The sequence below is a fragment of the Ranitomeya imitator genome, chromosome 1, assembly GCF_032444005.1.
Source record: "Ranitomeya imitator isolate aRanImi1 chromosome 1, aRanImi1.pri, whole genome shotgun sequence".
NCBI classification, from domain to species: domain Eukaryota; kingdom Metazoa; phylum Chordata; class Amphibia; order Anura; family Dendrobatidae; genus Ranitomeya; species Ranitomeya imitator.
The window spans coordinates 307,070,238-307,096,424 of NC_091282.1; the positions used below are offsets into that span (position 1 = coordinate 307,070,238).

A 26,187-nucleotide genomic window follows, 5' to 3' on the forward strand; every position below is an offset into this window, starting at 1 on the left:
ACAGAGATGGCCGGCAGCCTCCTACAGTGACCGGACAGAGATGGCCGGCAGCCTCCTACAGTGACCGGACAGAGTTGGCCGGCAGCCTCCTACAGTGACCGGACAGAGATGGCCAGCAGCCTCCTACAGTGACCGGACAGAGATGGCCGGCAGCCTCCTACAGTGACCGGGCAGAGTTGGCCGGCAGCCTCCTACAGTGACCGGGCAGAGATGGCCAGCAGCCTCCTATAGTGACCGGGCAGAGATGGCCAGCAGCCTCCTATAGTGACCGGGCAGAGATGGCCAGCAGCCTCCTACAGTGACCGGACAGAGTTGGCCGGCAGCCTCGTACAGTGACCGGCAAAGTTGGCCGGCAGCCTCCTACAGTGAACGGGCAGAGATGGCCAGCAGCCTCCTACAGTGACCGGGCAGAGATGGCCGGCGGCTTCCTACAGTGACCGGATAGTGATGGCCGGCAGCCTCCTACAGTGACCGGGCAGAGTTGGCCGGCAGCTTCCTACAGTGACGGGGCAGAGTTGGCCGGCAGCCTCCTACAGTGACCGGGCAGAGTTGGCCGGCAGCCTCCTACAGTGACCGGGCAGAGATGGCCAGCAGCCTCCTACAGTGACCGGACAGAGTTGGCCGGCAGCCTCCTACAGTGACCGGGCAAAGTTGGCCGGCAGCCTCCTACAGTGACCGGACAGAGTTGGCCGGCAGCCTCCTACAGTGACCGGACAGAGATGGCCGGCAGCCTCCTACAGTGACCGGACAGAGATGGCCGGCAGCCTCCTACAGTGACCGGACAGAGATGGCCGGCAGCCTCTTACAGTGACCGGGCAGAGATGGCCAGCAGCCTCCTATAGTGACCGGACAGAGTTGGCCGGCAGCCTCCTACAGTGACCGGACAGAGATGGCCAGCAGCCTCCTATAGTGACCGGACAGAGTTGGCCGGCAGCCTCCTACAGTGACCGGGCAGAGATGGCCAGCAGCCTCCTATAGTGACCGGACAGAGTTGACCGGCAGCCTCCTACAGTGACCGGCAGCCTCCTACAGTGACCGGGCAGAGATGGCCGGCGGCCTCCTTCAGTGACCGGACAGAGATGGCCGGCAGCCTCCTATAGTGACCGGACAGAGTTGGCCGGCAGCCTCCTACAGTGACCGGGCAGAGATGGCCAGCAGCCTCCTATAGTGACCGGACAGAGTTGACCGGCAGCCTCCTACAGTGACCGGGCAGAGATGGCCAGCAGCCTCCTATAGTGACCGGACAGAGTTGGCCGGCAGCCTCCTATAGTGACCGGACAGAGTTGGCCGGCAGCCTCCTACAGTGACCGGGCAGAGATGGCCAGCAGCCTCCTAAAGTGACCGGACAGAGTTGACCGGCAGCCTCCTACAGTGACCGGACAGAGATGGCCGGCGGCCTCCTACAGTGACCGGACAGAGATGGCCGGCGGCCTCCTACAGTGACCGGACAGAGATGGCCAGCAGCCTCCTACAGTGACCGGACAGAGATGGCCGGCAGCCTCCTACAGTGACCGGACAGAGATGGCCGGCAGCCTCCTACAGTGACCGGGCAGAGATGGCCAGCAGCCTCCTATAGTGACCGGACAGAGTTGGCCGGCAGCCTCCTACAGTGACCGGACAGAGATGGCCAGCAGCCTCCTATAGTGACCGGACAGAGTTGGCCGGCAGCCTCCTACAGTGACCGGGCAGAGATGGCCAGCAGCCTCCTATAGTGACCGGACAGAGTTGACCGGCAGCCTCCTACAGTGACCGGCAGCCTCCTACAGTGACCGGGCAGAGATGGCCGGCGGCCTCCTACAGTGACCGGACAGAGATGGCCGGCAGCCTCCTATAGTGACCGGACAGAGTTGGCCGGCAGCCTCCTACAGTGACCGGGCAGAGATGGCCAGCAGCCTCCTATAGTGACCGGACAGAGTTGACCGGCAGCCTCCTATAGTGACCGGACAGAGTTGACCGGCAGCCTCCTACAGTGACCGGGCAGAGATGGCCGGCAGCCTCCTATAGTGACCGGACAGAGTTGACCGGCAGCCTCCTACAGTGACCGGACAGAGATGGCCGGCAGCCTCCTATAGTGACCGGACAGAGTTGACCGGCAGCCTCCTACAGTGACCGGGCAGAGATGGCCAGCAGCCTCCTATAGTGACCGGACAGAGTTGGCCGGCAGCCTCCTATAGTGACCGGACAGAGTTGGCCGGCGGCCTCCTACAGTGACCGGACAGAGATGGCCGGCAGCCTCCTACAGTGACCGGACAGAGATGGCCGGCAGCCTCCTACAGTGACCGGACAGAGATGGCCAGCAGCCTCCTACAGTGACCGGACAGAGATGGCCGGCAGCCTCCTACAGTGACCGGACAGAGATGGCCAGCAGCTTCCTACAGTGACCGGACAGAGATGGCCAGCAGCTTCCTACAGTGACCGGACAGAGATGGCCAGCAGCTTCCTACAGTGACCGGACAGAGATGGCCGGCAGCTTCCTACAGTGACCGGACAGAGATGGCCGGCAGCCTCCTACAGTGACCGGACAGAGATGGCCGGCAGCCTCCTACAGTGACCGGACAGAGATGGCCAGCAGCTTCCTACAGTGACCGGGCAGAGTTGACCGGCAGCCTCCTACAGTGACCGGGCAGAGATGGCCGGCAGCCTCCTACAGTGACCGGACAGAGATGGCCGGCAGCCTCCTATAGTGACCGGGCAGAGTTGGCCAGCAGCCTCCTACAGTGACCGGGCAGAGTTGGCCGGCGGCCTCCTACAGTGACCGGACAGAGATGGCCGGCAGCCTCCTACAGTGACCGGACAGAGATGGCCGGCAGCCTCCTACAGTGACCGGACAGAGATGGCCGGCAGCTTCCTACAGTGACCGGACAGAGATGGCCGGCAGCCTCCTACAGTGACCGGACAGAGATGGCCGGCAGCCTCCTACAGTGACCGGACAGAGATGGCCAGCAGCTTCCTACAGTGACCGGACAGAGATGGCCGGCAGCCTCCTACAGTGACCGGGCAGAGTTGACCGGCAGCCTCCTACAGTGACCGGGCAGAGATGGCCGGCAGCCTCCTACAGTGACCGGACAGAGATGGCCGGCAGCCTCCTATAGTGACCGGGCAGAGTTGGCCAGCAGCCTCCTACAGTGACCGGGCAGAGTTGGCCGGCGGCCTCCTACAGTGACCGGACAGAGATGGCCGGCAGTCTCCTACAGTGACCGGACAGAGATGGCCGGCAGCCTCCTACAGTGACCGGACAGAGATGGCCGGCAGCCTCCTACAGTGACCGGACAGAGATGGCCGGCAGCTTCCTACAGTGACCGGACAGAGATGGCCAGCAGCTTCCTACAGTGACCGGACAGAGATGGCCAGCAGCTTCCTACAGTGACCGGACAGAGATGGCCAGCAGCTTCCTACAGTGACCGGACAGAGATGGCCGGCAGCTTCCTACAGTGACCGGATAGTGATGGCCGGCAGCCTCCTATAGTGACCGGGCAGAGTTGGCCGGCAGCCTCCTATAGTGATCAGTTACCGACAGTATTCTATTTGAAGTAAAATCCGGTTGTACCGGAAGTGACGTACCCGGCGGGGCAACGCGGCCCTTGCTGGAGCTACATGGCGGAAGTGTGTCAGAAGGACTTCCTGGGTCGGGGCCGGTAAGATGGCGGCGGACACGCAGGTCGGTGTGGCACTGGTGATGATGGATGTGTGGGTTTCTGTGCCTCTCTCGTCGGTTCCGCTGTGTGACCGCGGATGTGCCGGCTGCAGTGTGCGGGCCGCTCGCCCCTCCGTTATGTAGAGTCGCGTCCTGCCCTCGTGTGAGGCATGCTGCCGGCACTGTGAGCTCTGCTGCACCGTATGCGTAGTGTCTGCCCCAGCTGGCGAGACTTAGATGCTCGGGGCCGGTGACCGGACACGATCACCTGGAGATGGCGCTGCCGGTACTGCCCCTCGCTGGCCGCTGCAGCTTCGTGGAATTAATTGACTGGCTAGGTACTGAGATATATGCAAATCAGAGTGAGAGTGCACTGGGGGCGTGGCTTCCTCCAAGTTCAGTGACACGCCTCCGCTTACCTGTGACCACACATCAGATCTGTAGGAGAGAGACTGGATTGGGGAGTGCAGAGCCTCCACTACATCTGTGTGTAGGAATGTGCTGACAGGTCACTCTTAGGCTACGTTCAAACTAGCGTTGTGCGCCGCTGCGTCAGCGACACAACGCACGCAAAAATGCGGCAAAACGCGGCAAAACGCACGCAAAAACGCTGCGTTTTGCGATGCATGCGTCGGTTTTTGCCAAAAATCGGACGCAAGAAAAATGCAACTTGTTGCGTTTTCTTGGTCCAACGCTTACGGCAAAAAAGACGCATGTGTCGCACAACGCAACAAACAAAAACGCATGCGTCCCCCATGTTAAGTATAGGGGCGCATGACGCATGCGTCGCCGCTGCGTTGCCGACGCAAACCCGACGCACATTAGCTTAACGCTAATGTGAACGTAGCCTAAAAGGGATCCTGTCACCGGGGTTTCCCAATATAAGCTACGCCCACCACCTTTAATGCCTCTCACAGTATTCTATGAAGCTGTATATAAGTCCACACTTCGTCATCTGTACCCAGAGCAGTGTTATATTTTATACCCACCCACGTGGGCATAAGATGGCAAAGCTAGATCAGGCATATTGGATGCTACGTGAGTACTGTGATACACAAGATGGCAGGTGCCGCACTATCAGATTAGATGAGCTGCCGTACATACTGTATCATTTGCAGTGGTTACCCGCAGTCGCCGCTGTGCTTTTTTTTTAAAGCGATTCTCCAGGTTTATCATGAGCGTTTGCGGTCTCTCTAGGTGACTGCAGACTTGTGAATCGCTCGCACTGCATGCTGTGAGGATCCTGCGGCGCTGGGAGCGAGTGGTCATGTGACCGCAAGTATGCGATGTGCTTTCACTTGTGTGGAGCGAGGCCGCACATCGGAAGTGTGCATATTGCATCCTTAGGGGTATTACATGGCCGCAGGACCCAGAGAATCCTCACAGCTCATGCTGCGCGTGATGTGAGGGTCCACATGTCTGCAGTCACATAGAGAGCCTGCAGACTTTCATGATAAACCTGGACAACCGTCTTTAAAGGAGGAAAGGAAAGACCATGCCGCTCTGTAGTTATATTTCAGATGGTGTGTGAGCTGCAGAGAGCTCCTGGGGTTGTGTCATCTTCTATCTTCTGGATTCCTCCTTGCCCATGGGCAATGCTCTCCTGAAGATTGGCACCTCAGACCAATGGAGCCTCTGGTCTCCCATGCTGCAAACAGAAGCTGAGTCCGAGGAGTGCAGGGGCATTGTGGCCACCCCAATCAGAGCTATGTAGCCATCAGCTTCAAGCGCACAGTCCTTGCATATGCCACCTCTGATAGACTGCCGGGTGTCCGCTAACCTAAGCAACGAGGCGTGAGTGTAAAATTAAGAGCCCTCTATTCTTGAGAATGGAGATGATTTTTAATAAGAGATAAATTGAAAAGTTGATTAATTTAGCAATTTTAATCATTTAAAGAGACCCTGTCACCATGAATATGCCATCTAGTCTGCAGGCACCTTGTTATAGAGCAGGGGGAGCGAAGTAGGTTCATAGATATACACTGCTCAAAAGAATAAAGGGAACACCAAAATCCCACATCCTAGATCTCACTGACTGAAATGTTCCAGTTGTAAATCTTCATTACATAGTGGAATATGTTGAGAACAATAAAACATAAAAATGATCAATGTAACTCACAACTAATATCTCACGGATGTATTGAGTTGGAATGATGCTCAAAATCAAAGTGGAAAATGAAGTTACAGGCTGATCCAACTTCAGTGGAAAGTCCTCAAGACAAGGAAACGATGCTCATTATTGTGTGTGGCCTCCACGTGCCTGTATGACCTCCCTACAATGCCTGGGCATGCTCCTGATGAGGCAGCAGATGGTCTCCTGAGGGATCTCCTCCCAGACCTGGACTAAAGCATCCGCCAACTCCTGGACAGTCTGTGGTGCAACGTGATGTTGGTGGATGGTGCGAGACATGATGTCCCAGATGTGTTCAGTCGGAATCAGGTCTGGGGAACGGGTGGGCCAGTCCATAACTTCAATGGCTTCATCTTGCAGGAACTGCTGACACACGCCAGCCACATGAGGTCTGGCATTGTCCTGCATTAGGAGGAACCCAGGGCCAACCACACCGCATATGGTGTCACTGAGGATCTCATCTCAGTACCTAATGGCAGTCAGGATGCCTCTTGCGGGCACATGGAGTGCTGTGCGGCCGTCCAAAGTAATGCCACCCCACAGCATTACTGACCTACTGCCAAACCAGTCATGCTGAAGGCTGTTGCAGGCAGCAGATCGCTCTCCACGGCGTCTCCAGACTCTGTCATGTCTGTCACATGTGCTCAGTGTGAACCCGCTTTCATCTCTGAAGAGCACAGGGCGCCAGTGTCGAAATTGGCAATCTTGGTGCTTTGTGGCAAATGCCAATAGCCCTGTACATTGTTGGGCTGTGAGCACAACACCCACTTGTGGACGTCGGACACTCAGACCACACACATGGAGCCTATTTCTGACAGTTTGAGCAGACACCTGGATGCTAGTGGCCTGCTGGAGGTCATTTTGCAGGGTCATGGCACTGCTCCACCTGTTCCGCCTTGCACAAAGGCTGAAGTAGCGGTCCTGCTCCTGGGTTGTTGCCATCCTACGGCCCTCTCCACGTCTCCTGGTATCTGCTCCATGCTCTAGACACTGTGCTGGCAGACACAGCTACCCTTCATGCCACAGCTCACATTCATGTGCCATCCTGGATGAGCTGCACTACCTCAGCAACTTCTGTGGGTTGTAGAGTCCGTCTCATGCTACCACGAGTTGCAGACACCACCTCATGCGTCTGAACAATGACAAAATGCAAAAGTGACCAAAACAACGGCCAAAAACAATGAGAACAGAGAAATGGTCTGTGGTCACCCCATGCATTACCACTCCATTATACTTGTTGCTATTTTCCTATCATTTCTACCTGTTGTTTGTTCCATTTGCACAGCAGCAGAAGATATTGATTTACAATCGGTGTTACTTCATAACTGGACAGGTTGAGTTCACAGTGTGATTGTGATATATATATATATATATATATATATATATATAAATATATACACACACACACTCACTCACTCACTCACTCACACGTACGTTGGCTTTCTCCTGTCAGATAACTGCTCCTTCACCCCAATCCCACTGCCACCCTGTGTTACCCTCCCTTCCTTTGAGGCGCACTCTGTGCGCATCTACTCCCCCTCCAACCTCCAACTGGCTGTCATTTACCGCCCACCAGGGCAAGCCACCACCTTCTTTGACCGCTTTACCACCTGGCTACTTAATTTAATTTCTGCGGACATCCCCACTGTCATCATGGGCGACTTCAACATACCCATTGACACTTCCCTCTCAGCTGCCACTAAACTTCTATCTCTCACTTCCTCCTTCAGCCTCACTCAATGGTCTTCTACAGCCACCCACAAAGATGGCCACACACTGGACCTCCTCTTCATCCGCCTCTGCTCCCTATCTATCTTCTCTAACTCACCTCTTTCTGACCACAATCTACTCACATTCTCTTCCCTCTCCACTCCATGTCTACAATCCCCACCCCACAAACTTGCACACCCTCGCAAATATCTTAAACACCTTGATCTACACTCCCTCTCTGAATCCCTCCTCCCTCTCATAGACATAAGTTCCCTACACAATGCGGATGCCTCTGCCGCTCTATATAACACCACAATAGCTGTAGCTTTGGAATCTGATGCCCCTTTCACACATACCAAAGCTTGCAAATTCAAAAGATAGCCCTTGCACACTAGCCTGTCCAAAGAACTGAGGCGAGCTTCCCGGGCTGCTGAGTGGAGATGGAAAAGATCCCACTCCAACGAGCACTTCATCACATTCAAACAGTCCCTCACTACTTTCAAGACCACACTCGCCACAGCTAAACAAACCTACTTCTCATCTTTCATATCCTCTCTGTCTCAGAACCGTAAACAGTTATTCAAAACCTTCAACTCTCAACTCCGTCCCCCAGCACCTCCTTCCTCCCTCCCTCCCCACTCATCTCAGCTGAAGACTTTGCCTCATTTTTCAAGAAGAAGATTGAAAACATCAGAGACAGTTTTAGTCGACAACCCCTAGAACCCTTCCTCCCAACTACCCAGTCCTCCACCTTCAAAACCAACTTCTCCACCATTACAGAAGATTGACTCTCCACTCTACTCTCAAGATCGCATCTCACCACCTGTGCACTTGACCCGATCCCTTCCCACTTCATCCCAAACTTCGCCACAGTCTTCATCCCAACCCTAACCCATCTCTTCAACCTATCACTAACAACTGGTGTTTTCCCCTCAAGCTTTAAACATGCCTCAATCACACCTATCCTCAAAAAGCCCTCTCTTGACCCATCCTCTGTATCTAGCTATCGCCCTATATCACTTCTCCCCTATTACTCAAAACTACTGGAACAACACGTCCATCTTGAACTGTCCTCCCATCTATCTTCCTGCTCTCTCTTCGACCGCTTACAGTCAGGCTTCCGGTCACACCACTCCACTGAAACTGCCCTAACTAAGGTCACCAATGACCTATTAACCGCCAAGAGTAAGCGACACTACTCTATCCTCCTCCTCCTGAATCTGTCCTCTGCCTTTGACACAGTGGACCATTCCCTGTTGCTGCAGACCCTCTCATCCCTTGGCATCACAGACTTGGCCCTATCCTGGATCTCATCATACCTAACTGACCAGACATTCAGCGTCTCCCACTCACACACCACCTCCTCACCTCGCCCTTATCTGTCGTAGTTCCGCAAGGTTCAGTTCTCGGACCTCTGCTCTTCTCCATTTACACCTTCAGCCTAGGACAGCTCATAGAATCTCATGGTTTTCAGTATCATCTCTATGCTGATGACACACAGATCTACATCTCTGGACCAGATATCACCTCCCTACTAACCAGAATCCCTCAAAGTCTGTCCACTATTTCATCCTTCTTCTCCACTAGATTTCTAAAACTTAACATGGACAAAACAGATTTCATCATCTTTCCCCAACTCAGGTGACCCCCCCCCCCCCCCAACGAACCTATCCATTACAGTAAACGGCTGCCCACTCTCCCCAGTCCCACAAGCTCGCTGTCTCGGGGTAATCCTTGACACTGATCTCCTTCAAACCGCATATCCAAGCCCTTTCCACTCCCTGCCGCCTTCAACTCGTAAATATTTCACGGATCCATACATTCCTAAACCAAGAATCTGTAAAAACCCTAGTCCATGCCCTCATCATCTCCTGCCTCGACTACTGTAACCTCCTGCTCTGTGGCCTCCCCTCTAACACTCTCACACCCCTCCAATCTATTCTAAACTCAGCTGCCCGACTAAACCAACTGTCCCCCCGCAATCCCCCCTCTCCCCTCTGTCAATCCCTTCACTGGCTCCCCATTACCCGGAGACTCAAGTACAAAAGCCTAACCATTATACTATAGGAAGTGTGGATTAAATCCACGCTGCCGCAATAATGATGATTTACCAGTTGATAGTGGAATTAAAACAGTGGTTTATTCAACGCGTTTCAGGGCTCTTATGGCCCCTTCTTCAGGAATTGCCACATACAGCATACAAGGACAGTGTGCTTCCTATAATATACTGCTTCATATGGTCGGTGACCGGCTTGTGGATCTGCAGCAGCCGAAATCTTCACATGCCTGCTTTCAGCTTCACCAGGTGAGCGATTTTCTTGGTGATTCCTCCATTCTTTTTGAGAGATAAGACCCTATTTGCGCTTTGTGTCGCCCTTTTCCCTTCAAATATTAAAAGCCTAACCATGACATACAAAGCCATCCACAGCCTGTGTCCTCCATACATCTGTGACCTCGTCTCCCGGTACTTTCCTGCACGCAACCTCCGATCCTCACAAGATCTCCTTCTCTACTCCCCTGTTATCTCCTCTTCCCACAATAGCATACAAGATTTCTCTCGCGCATCCCCCTACTGTAGAACGCTCTACCCCAACACATCAGACTCTCGCCTACCATCGAAACCTTCAAACAGAACCTGAAGACCTACCTCTTCCGACAAGCCTACAACCTGCAGTAACCACCGATCGACCAAACCGCTGCATGACCAGCTCTATCCTCACCTACTGTATCCTCACCCATCCCTTGTAGATTGTGAGCCCTTGCGGGCAGGGTCCTCTCTCCTGTACCAGTTATGACTTGTATTGTTTAAGATTATTGCACTTGTTTTTATTATGTATACCCCTCCTTATATGTAAAGCACCATGGAATAAATGGCGCTATAATAATAAATAATATTTGTGAGATAAGATTCAGGGTAAACTTTGTTTTATTCATTTAACCCTCTGCTCTTTCTGGGATTTTCGGTCCTGTGACTGACAGCTGATTCTCTATACACACTGATACAAAGAAAGCTGTTAGTCACTGATTGGTCCAGTGGGCGGGCCTATCAGTGACTGACAGCTTTCTTTGTATGTGTGTATAGTATAGAAAATCAGCTGTCAGTTAAGGGACTGAAAATGCCAGTAAGAGGAGAGGGTTAAATGAATAAAACACAGGTTATACTGGATATTTTTCACAAATCTATACATCAATCTGCTTTGCTCCTTCTGCTGTATAACATGGTGCCTTCTGGTTGGACTGAATTTTCATGATGACAGGGTCTCTTTAAGATGTTGAGAAAATCCTTTTCGGTAATAATATAGTACCATACTATTCTAACATTGTTTAGGGTCTGTCGGCCATTATTAGATGACAGAGGTCTCCATCAGAGGGGCTTACATGTGTACTGCCCATAGAGGGAACAAAACTTGCTGCATCTGTATGTGCAATTACAGGTTGTTAGAGACATTACTACCCATATAATGGCCTCCTCCATAGGGGAAGGAACTATTGTGATCACAATCTCCCCCTTCATTAGGGCAGGACAGTGCTGGTGCCGACTGGGGGGCAACGGAGCTTCAGCCGCAGGGTCACCCATATAGTATATGGTGTCTAGAGCCACTTATTTATAGCTACTAACCTGATGCAGCATGTGTTCAATCCATAAAAGGTTAACCCTGGAGATTGGCATAAATGGCCACTGGACAGTCTTCATGCCATGGCTCCTGTCTGGCAAATCCCCACCGCTGAATGTGATCTTGGGTTCTCTCCGACCTCGAGGTCCTCATTGTAGCCACCAGTCCTGTGCTGATCTCTACAGGTCCCTGGATTGCCATGGTTGGGTTATGTGCTCCTGAAAGAGGAAAGAGCTGGTACTTATTAAGTCTAGGTTCAGATTGCGTTAATGGGACCGCGCTAACGAACAGCGTTGCACGGCGAAATTAATGCCGTACAACGCGTCCATTAGCGCGCCCATTGACAGCAATGGGAACGCGCATCACTAGCGCGTGCCATTTTCGCACGCGCTAGCGATGTGCCGGTGTTTTGTGACGCGCCTCGGACGCTGCTTACAGCGTCCGCAGCGTGCCCGAGGTCCGTTCCCCGCTCTCGCTGATCGGGGACGTTAAACGTGACCCCGAAAAAGACATTGCGTTAGCGCAATCCGCTAGCGCTTAGCGCTAAACGGATTGTCCTAACGCAATCTGAACCTAGCATAAATAACTGTGGCTGTGTTATTCAGCTGTCATTGACCTGTAAAAGCCACCGGTGTAGCTGAGCCCGGCCCGCAGTTATTAACCTGTAAATTGCCGCTGTCAATCTTGGTTCGACATGTCCAACGTGCGACACGGAGCACATTGCTGTAACCGCTTAGGCTATGTGCACACGTTGCGGATTCCATTGCGGATATTTCCGCAGCGGATTTGATTAAATCCACAGTGTTTTAGACACCTGCAGATTTTTAATATGGAGCAGGTGCAAAACCGCTGCGGATTCCGCACAAAGAATTGACATGCTGCGGAAAATAAACCGCAGTGTTTCCGCGCGTTTTTTTCCGCAGCATGTGCACAGCGGTTTTTGTTTTCCATAGGTTAACATTGTACTGTACACCGCATGGAAAACTGCTGCGGATCCGCAGCGTCAAAAACGCTGCGGAACCGCAGCAAAAACAGACAGAGCCTTATTGGCCCCACCGCTCAGCAATGACATGGTAGCCAGGGGTCTGGTGAAGGTCCATGTGCTTGCCACGACAATTCTCCAATAAAGGTCAGCTTGTAGCTGTGCTACATAGGAGAATAATTTTTTCGACGTGCTTTAGTATTGTAGTATTGCTGTATAACGTACAGGTGATCAGGAGAATGCGGACTCAATTCCCTTAAGGCCATGTTCACACCATCCTTTTTTTCATGCGGAATCGCCGCGATTTTCCCGCTGCGGGTCCACAGCTGTTTTCCATGCAGGGTACATTACAATGTACCCTATGGAAAACAGGAACTGCTGTGCCCACATTGCGGAAAATCGCGAAAAAAGCCGCGCTGAATAGCCGCGGTAAAAAAGAAGTACCATGTCACTTCTTTTTGCGGAACTGCAGCGGTTCTGCACCCATAGACCTCCATTGTGAGGTCAAACCCGCAGTAAAACCCGCAGATGAAAAAAATATCTGCGGGTTTTCTGCGGTTTGTGGTGCAGAACCTCTGCAGTGTGGCTGCCCCCCCCCCCGTGCCCCAATCCCACCCCCCCATGCTCCGATGCCACCCCCCGTGCTCATCTCCCCCCCCCTTATACTTACCCGGCCTCCCGGTGTCCGTCCGGCCGTCTTCTCCCTGGGCGCCACCATCTTGCAAAATGGTGGGCGCATGCGCAGTGCGCCCGCCGAATCTGCCGGCCGGCAGATTTGTTCCAAAGTGCATTTTGATCACTGAGATAGGTTATATCTCAGTGATCAAAATAAAAAAAATAGTAAATGACCCCCCCCCTTTGTCACCCCCATAGGTAGGGACAATAAAAAAATTAAGATTTTTTTTTTCCACTAAGGTTAGGGTAGGGTTAGGGGTAGGGTTAGGGTATTTTCAGCCATTTTAACCCTAATAAACTTCCTAGAAAACACACAGACTCTGCATAGAAAACTGCATCAAAAAACGCACCAAAAAAGCACCAAAAAAAGGACCTGCGTTTTCTGCCAAGAGCTGCGGTTTTTAGTCCTGAAAAAAAAGGAGGGAAATCAGGAACGTGTGAACATAGCCTAAGACTGAAAACAAACTTAGAAAATATGAAAAAACATAGAAATTCATATTGCTCCTATATATATATATATATATATATATATATATATATATATAATGTATGTATATATATATATATATATATTATATATATAATTATACACAAACATGCGTGCACTGATATATTATCAATTTGTCCGTAAAAGTCTGATCTATCAAAGTGTAAAGCGAATTAACCCATTTGTCAAAATCTTTGGCGATCAACCATTTTTGGCCTCCACAACGCTGCAAAAAGAAGCGATCAAAACATCACATGTGCCCCAAAATAGTATTAATAAAAACATCAGCTTGCCGCGCAAAAAAGTAAGACTTCACATAGCTCCATCAACCGAGAATGGAAAATGTTGCGGGTGTTATTGTATGGCGACACAAGCAAATGAATTCATTTTTTTGTAACAAATTTCTGACTTTTTTAATTTTTTTTATTACTGAACCAATTCAAAAAATGGCCATTTAACCCTGTTATTTTCATACTTGCGATTTAAAGAGTGGTAAAAAATATTTCTCTCTGATATTAAAGGTTTTTTTTTTTTTTACAGGGCCGGAGCTAGTCATAGTGATTTTGATTGGCAGTGGCATTCTTATTTATTTATTTTTTTACATTTTTTTTTCCCATTATTTATTTTTATTTATTTTATTGCCCCATAAGGTCATGAAAAACATTTGTGGGGGGCATATAAATGATCAAATATTTTTGTTTTCATCTTATTTCCCTTGTAACTGAGGCTTGTACACTTACCCAGTTACAGGGAAAATGCAGCCTCTTGGCTACATGGCAGAGGTGCTGAGGGCTCCTATGACCGAACATCTCCTGCTCCTTTCCTGTACTCGGCAGTCACATGACCGCTGTGTATGGAGCCGTATCGTAGTGTATAGTACAGTATGCTCAGCGCTTAGTTAGGGCCGTGTATACAGTGATAGAGACAGCACATCTGTGGGGACAGTAGCTGTGCTCTTATGCTAGAATGTCACTGCGGATTAGGGCCCTTACCGACCAGACATTTAAAGGGAACAATAAGAGACAGGGCCACCCCCTTTCAGGGCTGATATACAGCATTCTATAATGCTGTGTATCTGCCCCCAACCCGACCTGTAAGACAAGAACAAAGATGAATTGGTTTTTTTTTTATTAAACTCACCTGCGGGGCGGTCCGGTCCGAGAGCTGTGGCTGGTCTTGGTCCGGTGCCTCCGTTCTTTCCATGCCGTCCTCCTTCTTGCTTCGTGTGGATGACGCGTCCCTACGTCATGCACTCAGTGTCCCCGCTATCGCGCCGCTGCACAGGGGTACTTCTCTACATCCACTCAAAGCACGAAGGAGGACTGTGATCGTAAGAAGATGGGAGGTGCTGAACCAAGACCAGCGACACCCCTCGGACCGGACCGCCCCGCAGGTGAGTATAATAAAAGGTATTTTTCTTCTCTTACAGGTCAAATTGGGAGCTTATATACAGCATTATAGAGTGCTGTATGGCAGGCCTGAAAGGGGGTGGCCGTATCGCATATCGGCCAAACCTGGTGACAGGTTCCCTTTAAAGTCTACGTGCGGTCTCAAAGCGGATAAATACATTTTTTTTTCTTTCAAATTTGCTATTGTAGTATTCATACTGAACCATGAACGCCATTAAAAAAAAAAAAAAAAAAAACACAATTTCAGAATTGCATTCATTTTTTTTGTGCAATTTTTTTCTTTCGTACATCTCATGGTAAAATGGTAAAACTCCATATTGTCATTCAAAATACAGGACCTCATATAACTGTTGGAGGAAAAAGCTCAAAAGTTTTATAATAAAGAAGAAAAAAAAAAAAAGTGAAAAATTTCCTTGTCCCCTAGGGGTTAAACACATTGGATGGTGTGTTTTTTTTCTCTCTATTGCAGCCATTCTATATAATAGTTTTATTGCAAGACTCTGAAATAGTATTGGAAAGCACACAGGTTAAATTAGAATATTGTCCTCGCTAAGAAAGACTCTGAAATGGCGGCACATGGGATTCGGAAGCGTATTCCAGATTTTATGTCGGATTTATTTTGCATCCAATATGAAAATCCCCGTTATGTGGCTGCAGGCATCGTATTGCTGCTCCTATGGTATATGACCAGAAATGTATGGTTTATGAGCACTATACTTTGGTGATTATATTGTCATCCGGACGTTCATTTTACTAGTGTAGGGCATCTACTGTATATGTGCCGTGTCATATGGGGACATAAATGCGCTCTTTGCTGTTCCAATATCTCTCCTCTGTGTCCCAGGTGCAGGATACTCTGAAGAAATTTGCAGCAAAAGTCACAACGTCAAGTGTGAAGGAGCGGAAAGAGATTTTGAATGAACTGAAATTATGTATTTCTTCTAAAGGTTAGTAGAATCTATATTGAAAGTCTTCTGCTGTGTCCCCCAATTAGAGGCTAAGAGAGAGATTTTACGGTGAGTACACAAAAATCTCCTTTTTCTTTACACAGGATAAAAAGCCCCTTTTTACCTTCTAGTATCCATAATGAAGATGTAAATCCCATGATCATGTATTACTGTGTATAGTGGGATAAATGATGTCTATGTCCAGATAATTGCGGTATTTTATTCTAATATCCTCTGATTTACTTTCCTTGCTTATAATATACTAGATGGCAGCCCGATTCTAAAGAATCGGGAGTCTAGAATCCATATATACTTTATTTATTCAAATGTAAGAATAATACAATTAATAAATAATAGTAAGAAAGAACAAAAATAATAGGCAGTATATGGAGAAAACACCAAACAAAAGTTCAAAATTGGTGTGAAAATGTCACTGAACCACTTCACAACTAAATATATATAGTTTTGGTAAATGGTATTATCATTTTTTTGACGAAATTCGGCAGGAGCTTGAAGAGCAACGTCACTGGGCCCGCCTCCACGCAGTAGAAACTTGCTGTGAGGTAAAAATTCAAAAATCACACCAAAATGGCGGGCGGAGTGTGTCACAGTACGGCACGTTTCTGATTGGTCGCTCGCAGCAGGCGGCAACCAATCAGACACTGGACACTGTTGACGTCACTTATCTCCGGACATTAGCTCCGGACATTAGCTCCGGACATTAGCTCCGGACAAAGCCACGGAAGTTGGCACAAATTGCAGGAAGTAGTATTCTAGGCAATTAATCTCCGGACATTAGCTCCGGACAAAGCCACGGAAGTTGGCACAAATTGCAGGAAGTAGTATTCTAGGCAATTATATATTAGATTAAATCATATTTATTTCCATCTCCCAGACCTGCCAGAGGCTGCCGTTAAAGGTCTCTCCAAATTATTCTGCCTAACGCTGCATCGATACCGGTGAGTTTTTCATAGCTGCTTTAGCCGAGCTCTATGTACTTTTTTTTCTTTTTTTGGCTTAGATAAATCTAAGATATTTCTTGATTCTTATACTATTTTTGTTGTTTGTTTCACAGAGACGCGGGATCCCGTCGTGCGCTTCAGTCCGTTATTCAACAACTGGTGGAGTCGCAGCCGGATGCTACCGCTAAAAACATTCTGCAGTCTCTTCAGACATCTGGAGTAGGGAACAAGAATGTAGAACCCAGGTAATTTTGGATTTCCGTTGCTTTACTGTTAGTATTATGTAAGAGTCGATCATAGACATTTTTTTTTTATGTTTTACAGCAAAAGTAGTGGCTCAGCAGCAGCCCTGGCCTTGTCGTGGACCTGTGTCATTGCCAGGGTGGTGTTTTCCATCCCTGATAAGCAGGATGGAGAGACGTGGAAAAAGCTGGTGTGTATTTATCTTGTGTGTTTGGTATGTTTCAAGTCCAATTCCAGTGTTTTTTTCCCTATTTCCCCATCTGCTGGCTCCCAGTTATACACACGTGGTCAAAATTGTTGGTGCCCCTCGTTTAATGACAGAAAAACCCACAATGGTCACAGAAATAACTTGGATTTGACAAAAGTAATAAGAAATAAAAGATCTATGAAAATGAACAAATGAAAGTCAGACATTGCTTTTCAACCATGCTTCTACAGAATTAAAAAAAAAATAAAACTCATGAAATAGACCTGGACAAAAATGATGGTATCCCTGAAAATAATGTGACAAAAGGGACATGTTAAATCAAGGTGTGTCCACTAAGTTGCATCACAGGTGTCTACAATCTTGGAGGAACCAGAGGAAGCGAAGGAAAGAGTTGTCTCAGGAGATTAGAAAGAAAATGATACACAAACATGTTAAAGGTAAAAGTTATAAGACCATCTTCAAGCAGCTTGATGTTCCTGCGACTACAGTTGCATTTATTATTCAGAAATTTAAGATCCATGGGACTATACCAACCTCCCTGGATGTGGCCACAGGAGGAAAATTGAGGGCAAATTAAAGATACGGATAATACAAATGGTAACAAAAGAGCCCAGAAAAACTTCTAAACTGATTAAAGGTGAACTTCAAGCTCAAAGAACATCAGTGTCAGATTGCACCATCCGTTGTTGTTTGAGCCAAAGTGGAATTCATGGGAGACGACCAAAGAGGACACCATTGTTGAAACAAAATTATAGAAAAGCCAAAGTACATGTTGACAAGTCACAAGGCTTCTGGGAGAATGTCCTATGGACAGATGAGACTACAAATGGAGCTTTTTGGCAAGGCACATCAGCTCTATGTTCACAGATGGAAAAATGAAGCATATCAAGAAAAATCACTGTCCCTACTGTGAAACATGGAGGAGGCTCTGTTATGTTCTGGGGCTGCTTTGCTGCATCTGGCACAGGGTGTCTAGATTCTGTGCAGGGTACAATGAACTCTCAAGACTATTAAGGGATTCTAGAGAGAAATGTGCTGCCCAGTGTCAGAAAGCTAGGTCTCAGTCGCAAGTCATGGGTCTTGCAACAGGATAATGACCCAAAACACACAGCTAAAACACCCAAGAATAGTTAAGAGGAAATCATTGGACTATTCTGAAGTGGCGTTCTATGAGCCCTGACCTAAATCCTATTGAGCATCTTTGGAAAGAGCTGAAACATGCCATCTGGAAAAGGCGACCTTCAAACATGAGACAACTGGAGCAGTTTTCTCTGGAGGAGTGGGCCAAAATACTGTCGAGAGGTGCAGAAGTCTCTGACACTTATAGGAATCGTTTGATTGCAGTGATTGCCTCAAAAGGTTGTGCAACAAAATATTACGTGTTTCTAAATTCCGTGGAAGCATGGTTGAAAAGCACTATCTGACTTTCATCTGTTCATTTTCATAGATTTTTTTTTATTTATTACTTTTGTCAGATTCAAGTTATTTTTATGACCATTATGGGTTTTTCTGTCATTAAACGAGGGCCACAAACAATTTTGACCACGTGTGTATGTGTAAAATGTATTCATTAAAATACGATTCGCTGTCTTCTGCCGCTCACAGCGCTGCTTCGGTCCTCTCCTTTTTCATGTGACCAGCTGACTCACACAACATCTTTTTCGTGACTCTAAGTCCCTTTCTAAGTCTATGGGATTCAGAATAAGGCTCTCATAGACTTTATATTTTAATGGAAGTAACAATCATGCATGGTGAGCTGGCAAGAAAGAGCTGAAGTGATATGATGACCAGTAGCGGACCGGTGCAGCGCTGGAAACGGCAGAAGACAACTACCGGTAAGTATTTTAATGCATACAGTCTCTATACATTACTAATAGCTAGAAGATAGGGAAATAAAAATCGCTAGAGAGGTACTTTTCTCTATCGCCTTTCATTGGGGGACACAGGAACCATGGGTGTATGCTGCTGCCACTAGGAGGCTGACACTATGCAAATAAAAAAGTTAGCTCCTCCTCTGCAGTGTACACCCTACCGAGAGGTAGTAGGATATTCAGTTTAGCTTAGTGTCAGTAGGAGGTGGACACGGGTCTTTCATTAGACCCTTATCTACCTCAATGTGCGTCGTTTCTTTTCAGGTTTTCCGGAAGGGATACAGGGTGAACAGTCACACCTGTAATCCCACAAGGCGGACTATGAGTACGGCGTGTACTGCCACCCCGTATCCTCATAGATCCCTCTCCAGGACCAAGATCCTAGCACACAAGCGTGCTCAGAAGTCCGGTCCTGCATCCGTCCCCCACCCACTCGCCTACCAGAGCCTGTCGGTTGGAGGTGACGAGGACGTCCATCACCAGCTCCATGGACGTCTCATTCCCCTCAGGTTAGTAACGGCGTGGGATGTTTAGGTGAGTATTTTCCCATGCTCCCTTTTCCCAGATCACTCGCAGTGTGGGGGAGCAGAGGTCCCTGTGGCACACTTTTATGTTAGGAATCCCAGAATAGCATCGCAGCCGGTCAGGCAGCAGCGCTGCATTCTGAGCTGCGGTGATGGCAGGCTGGGGACGCTGGTTCTGTCCCTTCTTCGGCCGCAGTGCTCTCTCTGCATCAGCGCCACATTCTGACAGTCTGCCGAGCCGCTTCCCCCTGGGCCGCACTGCTCGGTGGCCACATTGCCTTTTTGTCCCTGCGCGGCCTTGGCAGACTGCCGCGCTGCTTAGCCCCTGCGGCGTACTGCTCCGGCGCCGCGGCTCTCTTCTCCAGCGGCGCCGGCCGGGGCCTACTTCCGGCGCCGCGACCCGACTCTTCGTTCCCTCGGGCGGCCCTGGCAGGCTGCCGCACTGTTCCGGGGCCGTGGCCTCTTCTTCCGGCGCGCCGGCCTCTAATTTAGGTCCCGGCTTCTGCCGGGGCCTACTTCCGGTACCGCGCTCCTCCACTTCCGGTTTCTTCGGGCGGGCTTTCTCCCGCCCGACAAACTGTGCCCTGCACTCTCCGCCCACCGGCGCCATCCTGACTGACTCCGCCTCTTCCTGCACGTCGCACAGGACAGGAGTTTTTTTCCACACATGACCCGCACTTTTTGACAGAGCTCAGCAGTGTGCTTTCTTCACAGCACACCATCTGCGAGGATTGCAGCACCAGAGGTCGCAGGGCAGGAGCTCCACTCATTTTCTCCGGAGATCCACGCAAGCGGGACATCCAGGCCGGCAGTATCCTGTTATCCGTTTTCTCGTCTGCCGTGAGTAGCTGCACTGCAGACTGACACCCCCCTCTGCCCCACTGTGCCCTAGGCTTTTTCTTCAGGGACCTCTCCAACATGTCTAACTCTAAAGGGGATGCTCTCGTCCTCCTACTTCTTCCTCTTCTACCGCTCTGTCAGGCCCGCAGCAACCCGATTGTTCCCACCGCCCAGGATCCCCCGGCCAATTCGCCCGAGAGTGATACCCCCATCCCAGGCTGGGCTTCCACTCTGTCACAATCGGTGGCCAACCTAACTCGGGTGTCTCAAACTTTGGTGTCCGTGCTGGATCAGCTACCCCTGCAGAACCCCGCAGTAGCCAGCGGGTCGCAGGAAGCTCTGTTCGAACCCCCCATGGCTAGCCGCAAAAGGTCCAGACAGGAACGACGGTCTGATTCCTCTTCTCGCTCCATCTCGCCACTCGGTCCTCCTCTGCGGTCAGCGTCCTCCCGATTTTCCTCCCCTGAGTCAGGCGAGGCGTTCTCTGATGCGCCTTCGGAGGATGTTTCGGAGCTGGATTCGAACCAAATCGCTACCATGAGGGATATGGTCCAGAATCTCAGTGGAGCAATAAATCTAACCTGTGACATCAAGGAGTCCTCTACGGAACCCGCAGATCAGGCGGTTTCGTTTAGACGGGCTAAACCACCTTCCAAGTTTTTCGCTCCTCACCCGGAATTCGAGGAGATTATGACCAGAGAAAGAGAGAACCCAACCAGACGCTTTCAGAGAAGAAAGCGACTTGGCGTTTTATATCCCTTTTCTCCGGAGCTCACCGCTAATTGGACTGTCTCCCCTTCGGTGGACCCTCCAGTTTCCAGACTGTCCACCAACACAGTCCTCCCACTGTCCGGTGGAGCATCTCTGAAGGATTCTAACGAAAGTCAGAGTCTTTCATGAAATCAGCCTCTGAAGCGGCCTCAGCTAGTCTTTGCCGGCATTTGCTTCCACTTGGGTTTCAAAATCCATTTCCAAATGGTCCAAACAGCTCCGTCAGGGCATTCTGGATGGGGTTCCATCCGGACAGCTGGCGGAACTTGCCAACCAGATTTCTCACGCGGGTGAATATCTGGTCTCTGCCTCCCTGGACGCCGCGTCTTGTGCAGCTCAGGCGTCCAGCAACGCGGTTGCCATCCGCCGAACCGTTTGGCTTAAGGCCTGGCAGGCGGATTTGTCTTCAAAAAAGGCCCTTACCAGCCTGCCTATTCAGGGGTCTCGTCCCTTTGGTTCTAAGCTAGACCAATTTATTAAGGACGCTACAGGGGGCACGAGTTCCCAGCAGCAACAGAGGCCACAAGCCCGTCAAGAGAAGAAGACGGTATCCTTTAGGCCCACTCCTTCCTAGCGTCCTCTCTACTCCCAGGGTAGATCCTCCAGGTCCAGGACTGGAAGAACCACCTCGGCACGACTCTCGGCTAGTAGTCAGCCCACCTCCCAGGCTGGGCGGCCGTCTCCACTTCTTCAGGGACATCTGGATCTCCTCGTTGGAGGACGCATGGGTCAGGAAAGTTGTATCCTCGGGATACAAGATAGTTAGTTTCACGACCCCGGGATCGTTTCTTTGAATCCCGACCTCCAAGAAACCACGCTCTAGTTCCGGGTTTCTTCGCAGCCATCGCGTCTCTCCTCAAAGCCGCGGTAATCGTTCCCGTCCCAGAAAAAGAACAGTTCAATGGTTCACAGGCTTCTCTTCGAATCTCTTTGTACCGGAAGAGGACGACAAGATTCGTCCCAGTCCGGATCTCAAATTGCTGAACAGGAAGTTTCGTCTGAGACATTTAAGGATGAAATTCCCTCATTCAGTAATCGCTTCCATAGAGGCTCAGGAATTTCGGTTTCAGGTTCCCGAAAGTCTATCCATCTTCCCCGACACTCTAGCCGTTGCGGCTGGCTCGTCAGCAGGAAGAAGTCCCATCTTGTTCTTTCTCAGCGCCACGTATTTCTGGGCATCTTCTTCGACTCTTCGACACTTGTCGGACCAGAGTCTTCCTTCCTGAAGACAAGATATCCCTCCTTTGTCGGGAAGTTCGCTTGCTCCAGGGTTCTCAGCTCCCCTCCTTTCCGATGGGCCATAAAGGTCCTAAGGGGGTTGGTTGCAACATCGGAAGCGATTTTCCCTTCGCCTGTTTCATTCAAGACTTCTTCAGCAGGCTATTCTATCACAGGGGGACAGGCCTGTCTTCTCCCTGCATCGTCCGATCCGGCTTTCTCCCGGGTCAAACGGTTCCTCGACTGGTGGCCGAGATCACTTCTCTTATCCCAGAGCAGATCCTTCACAGCATATCCTTCCTTCCAGTTTCCTGGCAGGTGGTGACGACAGCCTGCTCGGCTGAGGCGCGGGGCTTTGTCACCTGTTCTTTTCAGGGTTGTTGGTCGGCGCAGGAGTCCTCTCTGCCGATCAATGTCCTCGAGTTCCGGATCATCTTTGTCTTTCCTTCACTGGGTAAGGATTCTCAGGAGCCTGCCATTTCGAGGCAACGATCCTGGTGAGATCCGCAGTGCTTTTCCCCGGCATGGACATTTAGGCCGCTAACTTCCTCAGCCGCGAGGGTCTCGCTGCAGGGGAATGGTCCTACTTCAGGAGGTCTCCTATCGGATTGCTCTTCGATGGAGGACTCCGGAGGTGGACCTCACGGCGTCCCGATTGAACAGGAAGGTCCCTCGGGTCGTCCCAAGGTCCCGCGTTCCTCTCGCAGGGGTGTTGACACTCTGGCCATTCCTTGATCGCAGTTCGTGCTCCCCTATCGGTTCCCACCCCTTCCTTTGCTTTCCAAGCTGTCGAAAAAGATCAAGGCGGAATGGCTGCGGTTATTCTGATCGTCCTGGATTGGCCTAGGAGTTCTTGGTTTGCGGAGATCGTCAACCTTCTCGCGGACGCTCCCCTGGCGCCTTCCAGACAGACCTGATCTGTCTCAGGGTCCGATCTGCCACCCGAATTATCTGTCGCTCGGTTTAACGGCACGGCTATGGACTCCACAGTTCTAAGAGCGTCCGGCCTTTCGGCCCGGATGAGTCACACTATAATCCAGGCTAGGAAGCCTTCATCTTCTTCCAGGGTCTACTATCGTACCTGGAAGGCTTACTTTCGTTGATGCGAGTCCAACCGCTTTTCACCTATGTCCTTTTTCCCTGCCTTCCATTTGGTTTTCCTTCAGGCAGAACTGGATTCGGGCTTCGCTCTCAGTTCCCTAAAGGGCCAGGTTCCTGCGCTCTTCTTCTTCCCTTTAAGAAGACGTTATCTTCTCAGTCACAGGTTAAGACCTTCCTTCAAAGAGTAGCCCACGCTGTCCCTCCGTACAGGGCCTCTGTGGATTCATGGGATTTAAAGGTTGTGTTGGTTGTTCTTAGGGGTTCCCCCCTTTGAGCCTCTCAGGGAGTTTTCCCTGTCAGTTCTATCTCGGAAGGTGGCTTTTCTCAGGTCCATCTCTTCGATCCACCGCGTTTTTGAGTTGGCGGCCATTTCTTGCCGACCTCCTTTCTTGATTTTCCACCAGGACAAGGTGGCCCCAGGCCTCCGCCTTCCTTCCTTCCTTCCTTTCTCGAGGTGGTTTTCATCTTTCCACCTCAACGAGGACATCGTTCTACCTTCCTTTTGTCCAGCTCCGACTCCTCCTCTGGAGCAATCGTTGAACAGGCTGGACCTCGTCAGGGCAGTGAGGATCTCCCTGGCTAGCACGGCCGCTTTCCGAAAGATGGATTCTCTTTTCGCCATCCCTGATGACGTGCGCAGAGGCCTGCCGGCTTCCAAGGCGACTATTGCTCGCTCGATCAGAACGGCAATTTTGGAAGCTTACCGGGTCAAGAACAGAGTGCCCCCTCCTGAGATAAAGGCTCACTCTACCCGGGCAGTCGGCGCTTCCAGTGCGGTACGTCACAGGGCTTTCGCCGACGGCTTTGCAAAGCGGCAACCTGGTCTTCCATCCACACGTTTTGCCGAACTACGGCGGACTCCAGCCTGGGCAGAAGGATCCTGCAGGCGGCAGTGGTGAGTCCTCGGACCTGATGGAAGTCTGTTTTTCCCACCCCAGGGACTGCTTTGGGACGTCCCATGGTTCCTGTGTCCCCCAATGAAAGGCGATAGAGAAAATAGGATTTTTGGTTGCTTACCGTAAAATCTGTTTCTCGGAGTCTTCATTGGGGGACACAGCACCCTCCCAAGTTGGACAGCTCTGTTTACTGTTTACGTTTGAGTTCTTTGAACACTCTTTGAGTGTTTGACACTGTTAATCTATGGAGCGCCGTGGAATTTGTTGGCGCTATGTAGATAAAGTTTATTATATTAATATTATTCTTTCTCTTTTACACGTTGCTTCTCCTACTGCTTTCTCACTAACTGAATATCCTACTTCATGTCGGTAGGGTGTACACTGCAGAGGAGGAGCTAACTTTTTTATTTGCATAGTGTCAGCCCCCTAGTGGCAGCAGCATACACCCATGGTTCCTGTGTCCCCCAATGAAGGCTCCGAGAAACAGATTTTACGGTAAGCAACCAAAAATCCTGTTTTTCATGGAAATTTGCTTATGTTTTTTTATTAAATGACTTGGTTTTGATTTTCTTTAGACTTTTCAAGTAGTTAAAATGAAGAATGTATAACTTGCTACATTTATGTGGCACTATGTGCTGATATTTAGACATGTTTTCATTTTTTTTCCATCTCCCTGCCGCATTAGGTTGAATGTCAGGCGTTTCTATTGATGGATGTACTCGGAGGCTCACACAGGCATGCAGTGCTAGGTTCATCAAAGAAGATGAAGACATTATGGAAAGAGGTATTGGGTGTAGCGTATGTTATTATAACACTAGTGTATTCCGCAGCACTTAAAGGGAACCTGTCACCATGAAATGCAGTGCAATCTGCCTAGATCGTGTTATAGAGATGGGGAAGCCAAGTAGATTGATATATAGATTTGTGAGAAAAGATCCAGTATAACCTGCAATGTCATCATTTAAAGCTCTGCTCTTTCTGGGATTTTGGGTCCTATCATGTGACTGACAGCCTTCCTTGTATGCGTGTGCTTACAGAGGTACCTGTCAGTCACTGATAGGGCCGCCCACTGGACCCAAAATCTGATAGAGCAGAGATTGCAATGATTAAAACACAAGTTACACTGGATCTTTTCCTACAAATCTATGTATCCACCTAATCAGCCCCCCTCCAGCTCTATAACATGGTGCCTGCAGATTGGACGGCATTTCCACGGTGACAGGTTTCCTTTAATAACGCAGGTTACATAGTTAAGAGTGAAATATTGTTCAGTCTTGATGTATATTCCTCTCCGTTCTCAGAACCCTGGCCTTGTGTCCAAATATCTGGAGGCACTTTTCAACCTGGAACCCAACCAGAAATACGTGGGCATGCTGGGCCTTGCTGTACAGTTCTGTGCGAAGCAGAATGAGGTGGCTAGCCTAGATAAGTACAGGGTAAGTACGACGAGCGTGAAGTCGTTGTGTAAGGTGAGGCGTTGTAGTGCTTTCAGTTGCTCATTATCTTCTCTCCCCGCAGAGTAATCTTCTAGATTTCTATGTCAAAATGGTTCTCATGAGTAAAGTGAAGCCTCAGAACTATATACTGGTAAGGACTTCTATAAATGGTTGTTGCACCCTGGCCGCAATGACGGTCATGTATTTATTTACGTGTACTCTGATTTTAGGAGAGTTGCACCCCACTCCTGCAGCGCCTGTCACATGAAGAATTTAAAGAGCAAGTCTTACCCATGCTCCAGAAGTCTCTCCTGCGAAGTCCTGAAAATGTGATTGAAAGTACGTGTACCTGTAATTATTTCACATCCGTTTAATCAATGGTTCTAAATCTGTTTTTTTTCCCTTCAGCCATTTCCACACTTTGTGCTTCTGTGACTCTTGATCTAAGCCAGTACGCCCTTGACCTTGGAAAAGGCTTAGCAGGTATGTCATATTAATATCTTCACAGTCACATACATCTGGGTAAAG

At 49.8% G+C, this 26,187-nt stretch overlaps 1 protein-coding gene across 1 annotated transcript in view; it reads left to right on the top strand.

Moving 5' to 3' along the window:
* The first annotated feature begins 3,621 nt into the window (after nucleotides 1–3,621).
* Nucleotides 3,622–26,187, top strand: part of GCN1 (GCN1 activator of EIF2AK4) — a 144,090-nt gene continuing 121,524 nt past the window's right edge. The window contains exons 1-10 of the mRNA XM_069758364.1: nucleotides 3,622–3,658; nucleotides 15,487–15,589; nucleotides 16,485–16,548; nucleotides 16,665–16,796; nucleotides 16,876–16,984; nucleotides 24,909–25,007; nucleotides 25,525–25,659; nucleotides 25,742–25,810; nucleotides 25,890–25,998; nucleotides 26,068–26,142. Coding sequence (XP_069614465.1) covers nucleotides 3,641–3,658; nucleotides 15,487–15,589; nucleotides 16,485–16,548; nucleotides 16,665–16,796; nucleotides 16,876–16,984; nucleotides 24,909–25,007; nucleotides 25,525–25,659; nucleotides 25,742–25,810; nucleotides 25,890–25,998; nucleotides 26,068–26,142 — 913 coding nt within the window. The 5' untranslated portion in view covers nucleotides 3,622–3,640. The remainder of the gene's footprint in view (nucleotides 3,659–15,486; nucleotides 15,590–16,484; nucleotides 16,549–16,664; nucleotides 16,797–16,875; nucleotides 16,985–24,908; nucleotides 25,008–25,524; nucleotides 25,660–25,741; nucleotides 25,811–25,889; nucleotides 25,999–26,067; nucleotides 26,143–26,187) is intronic.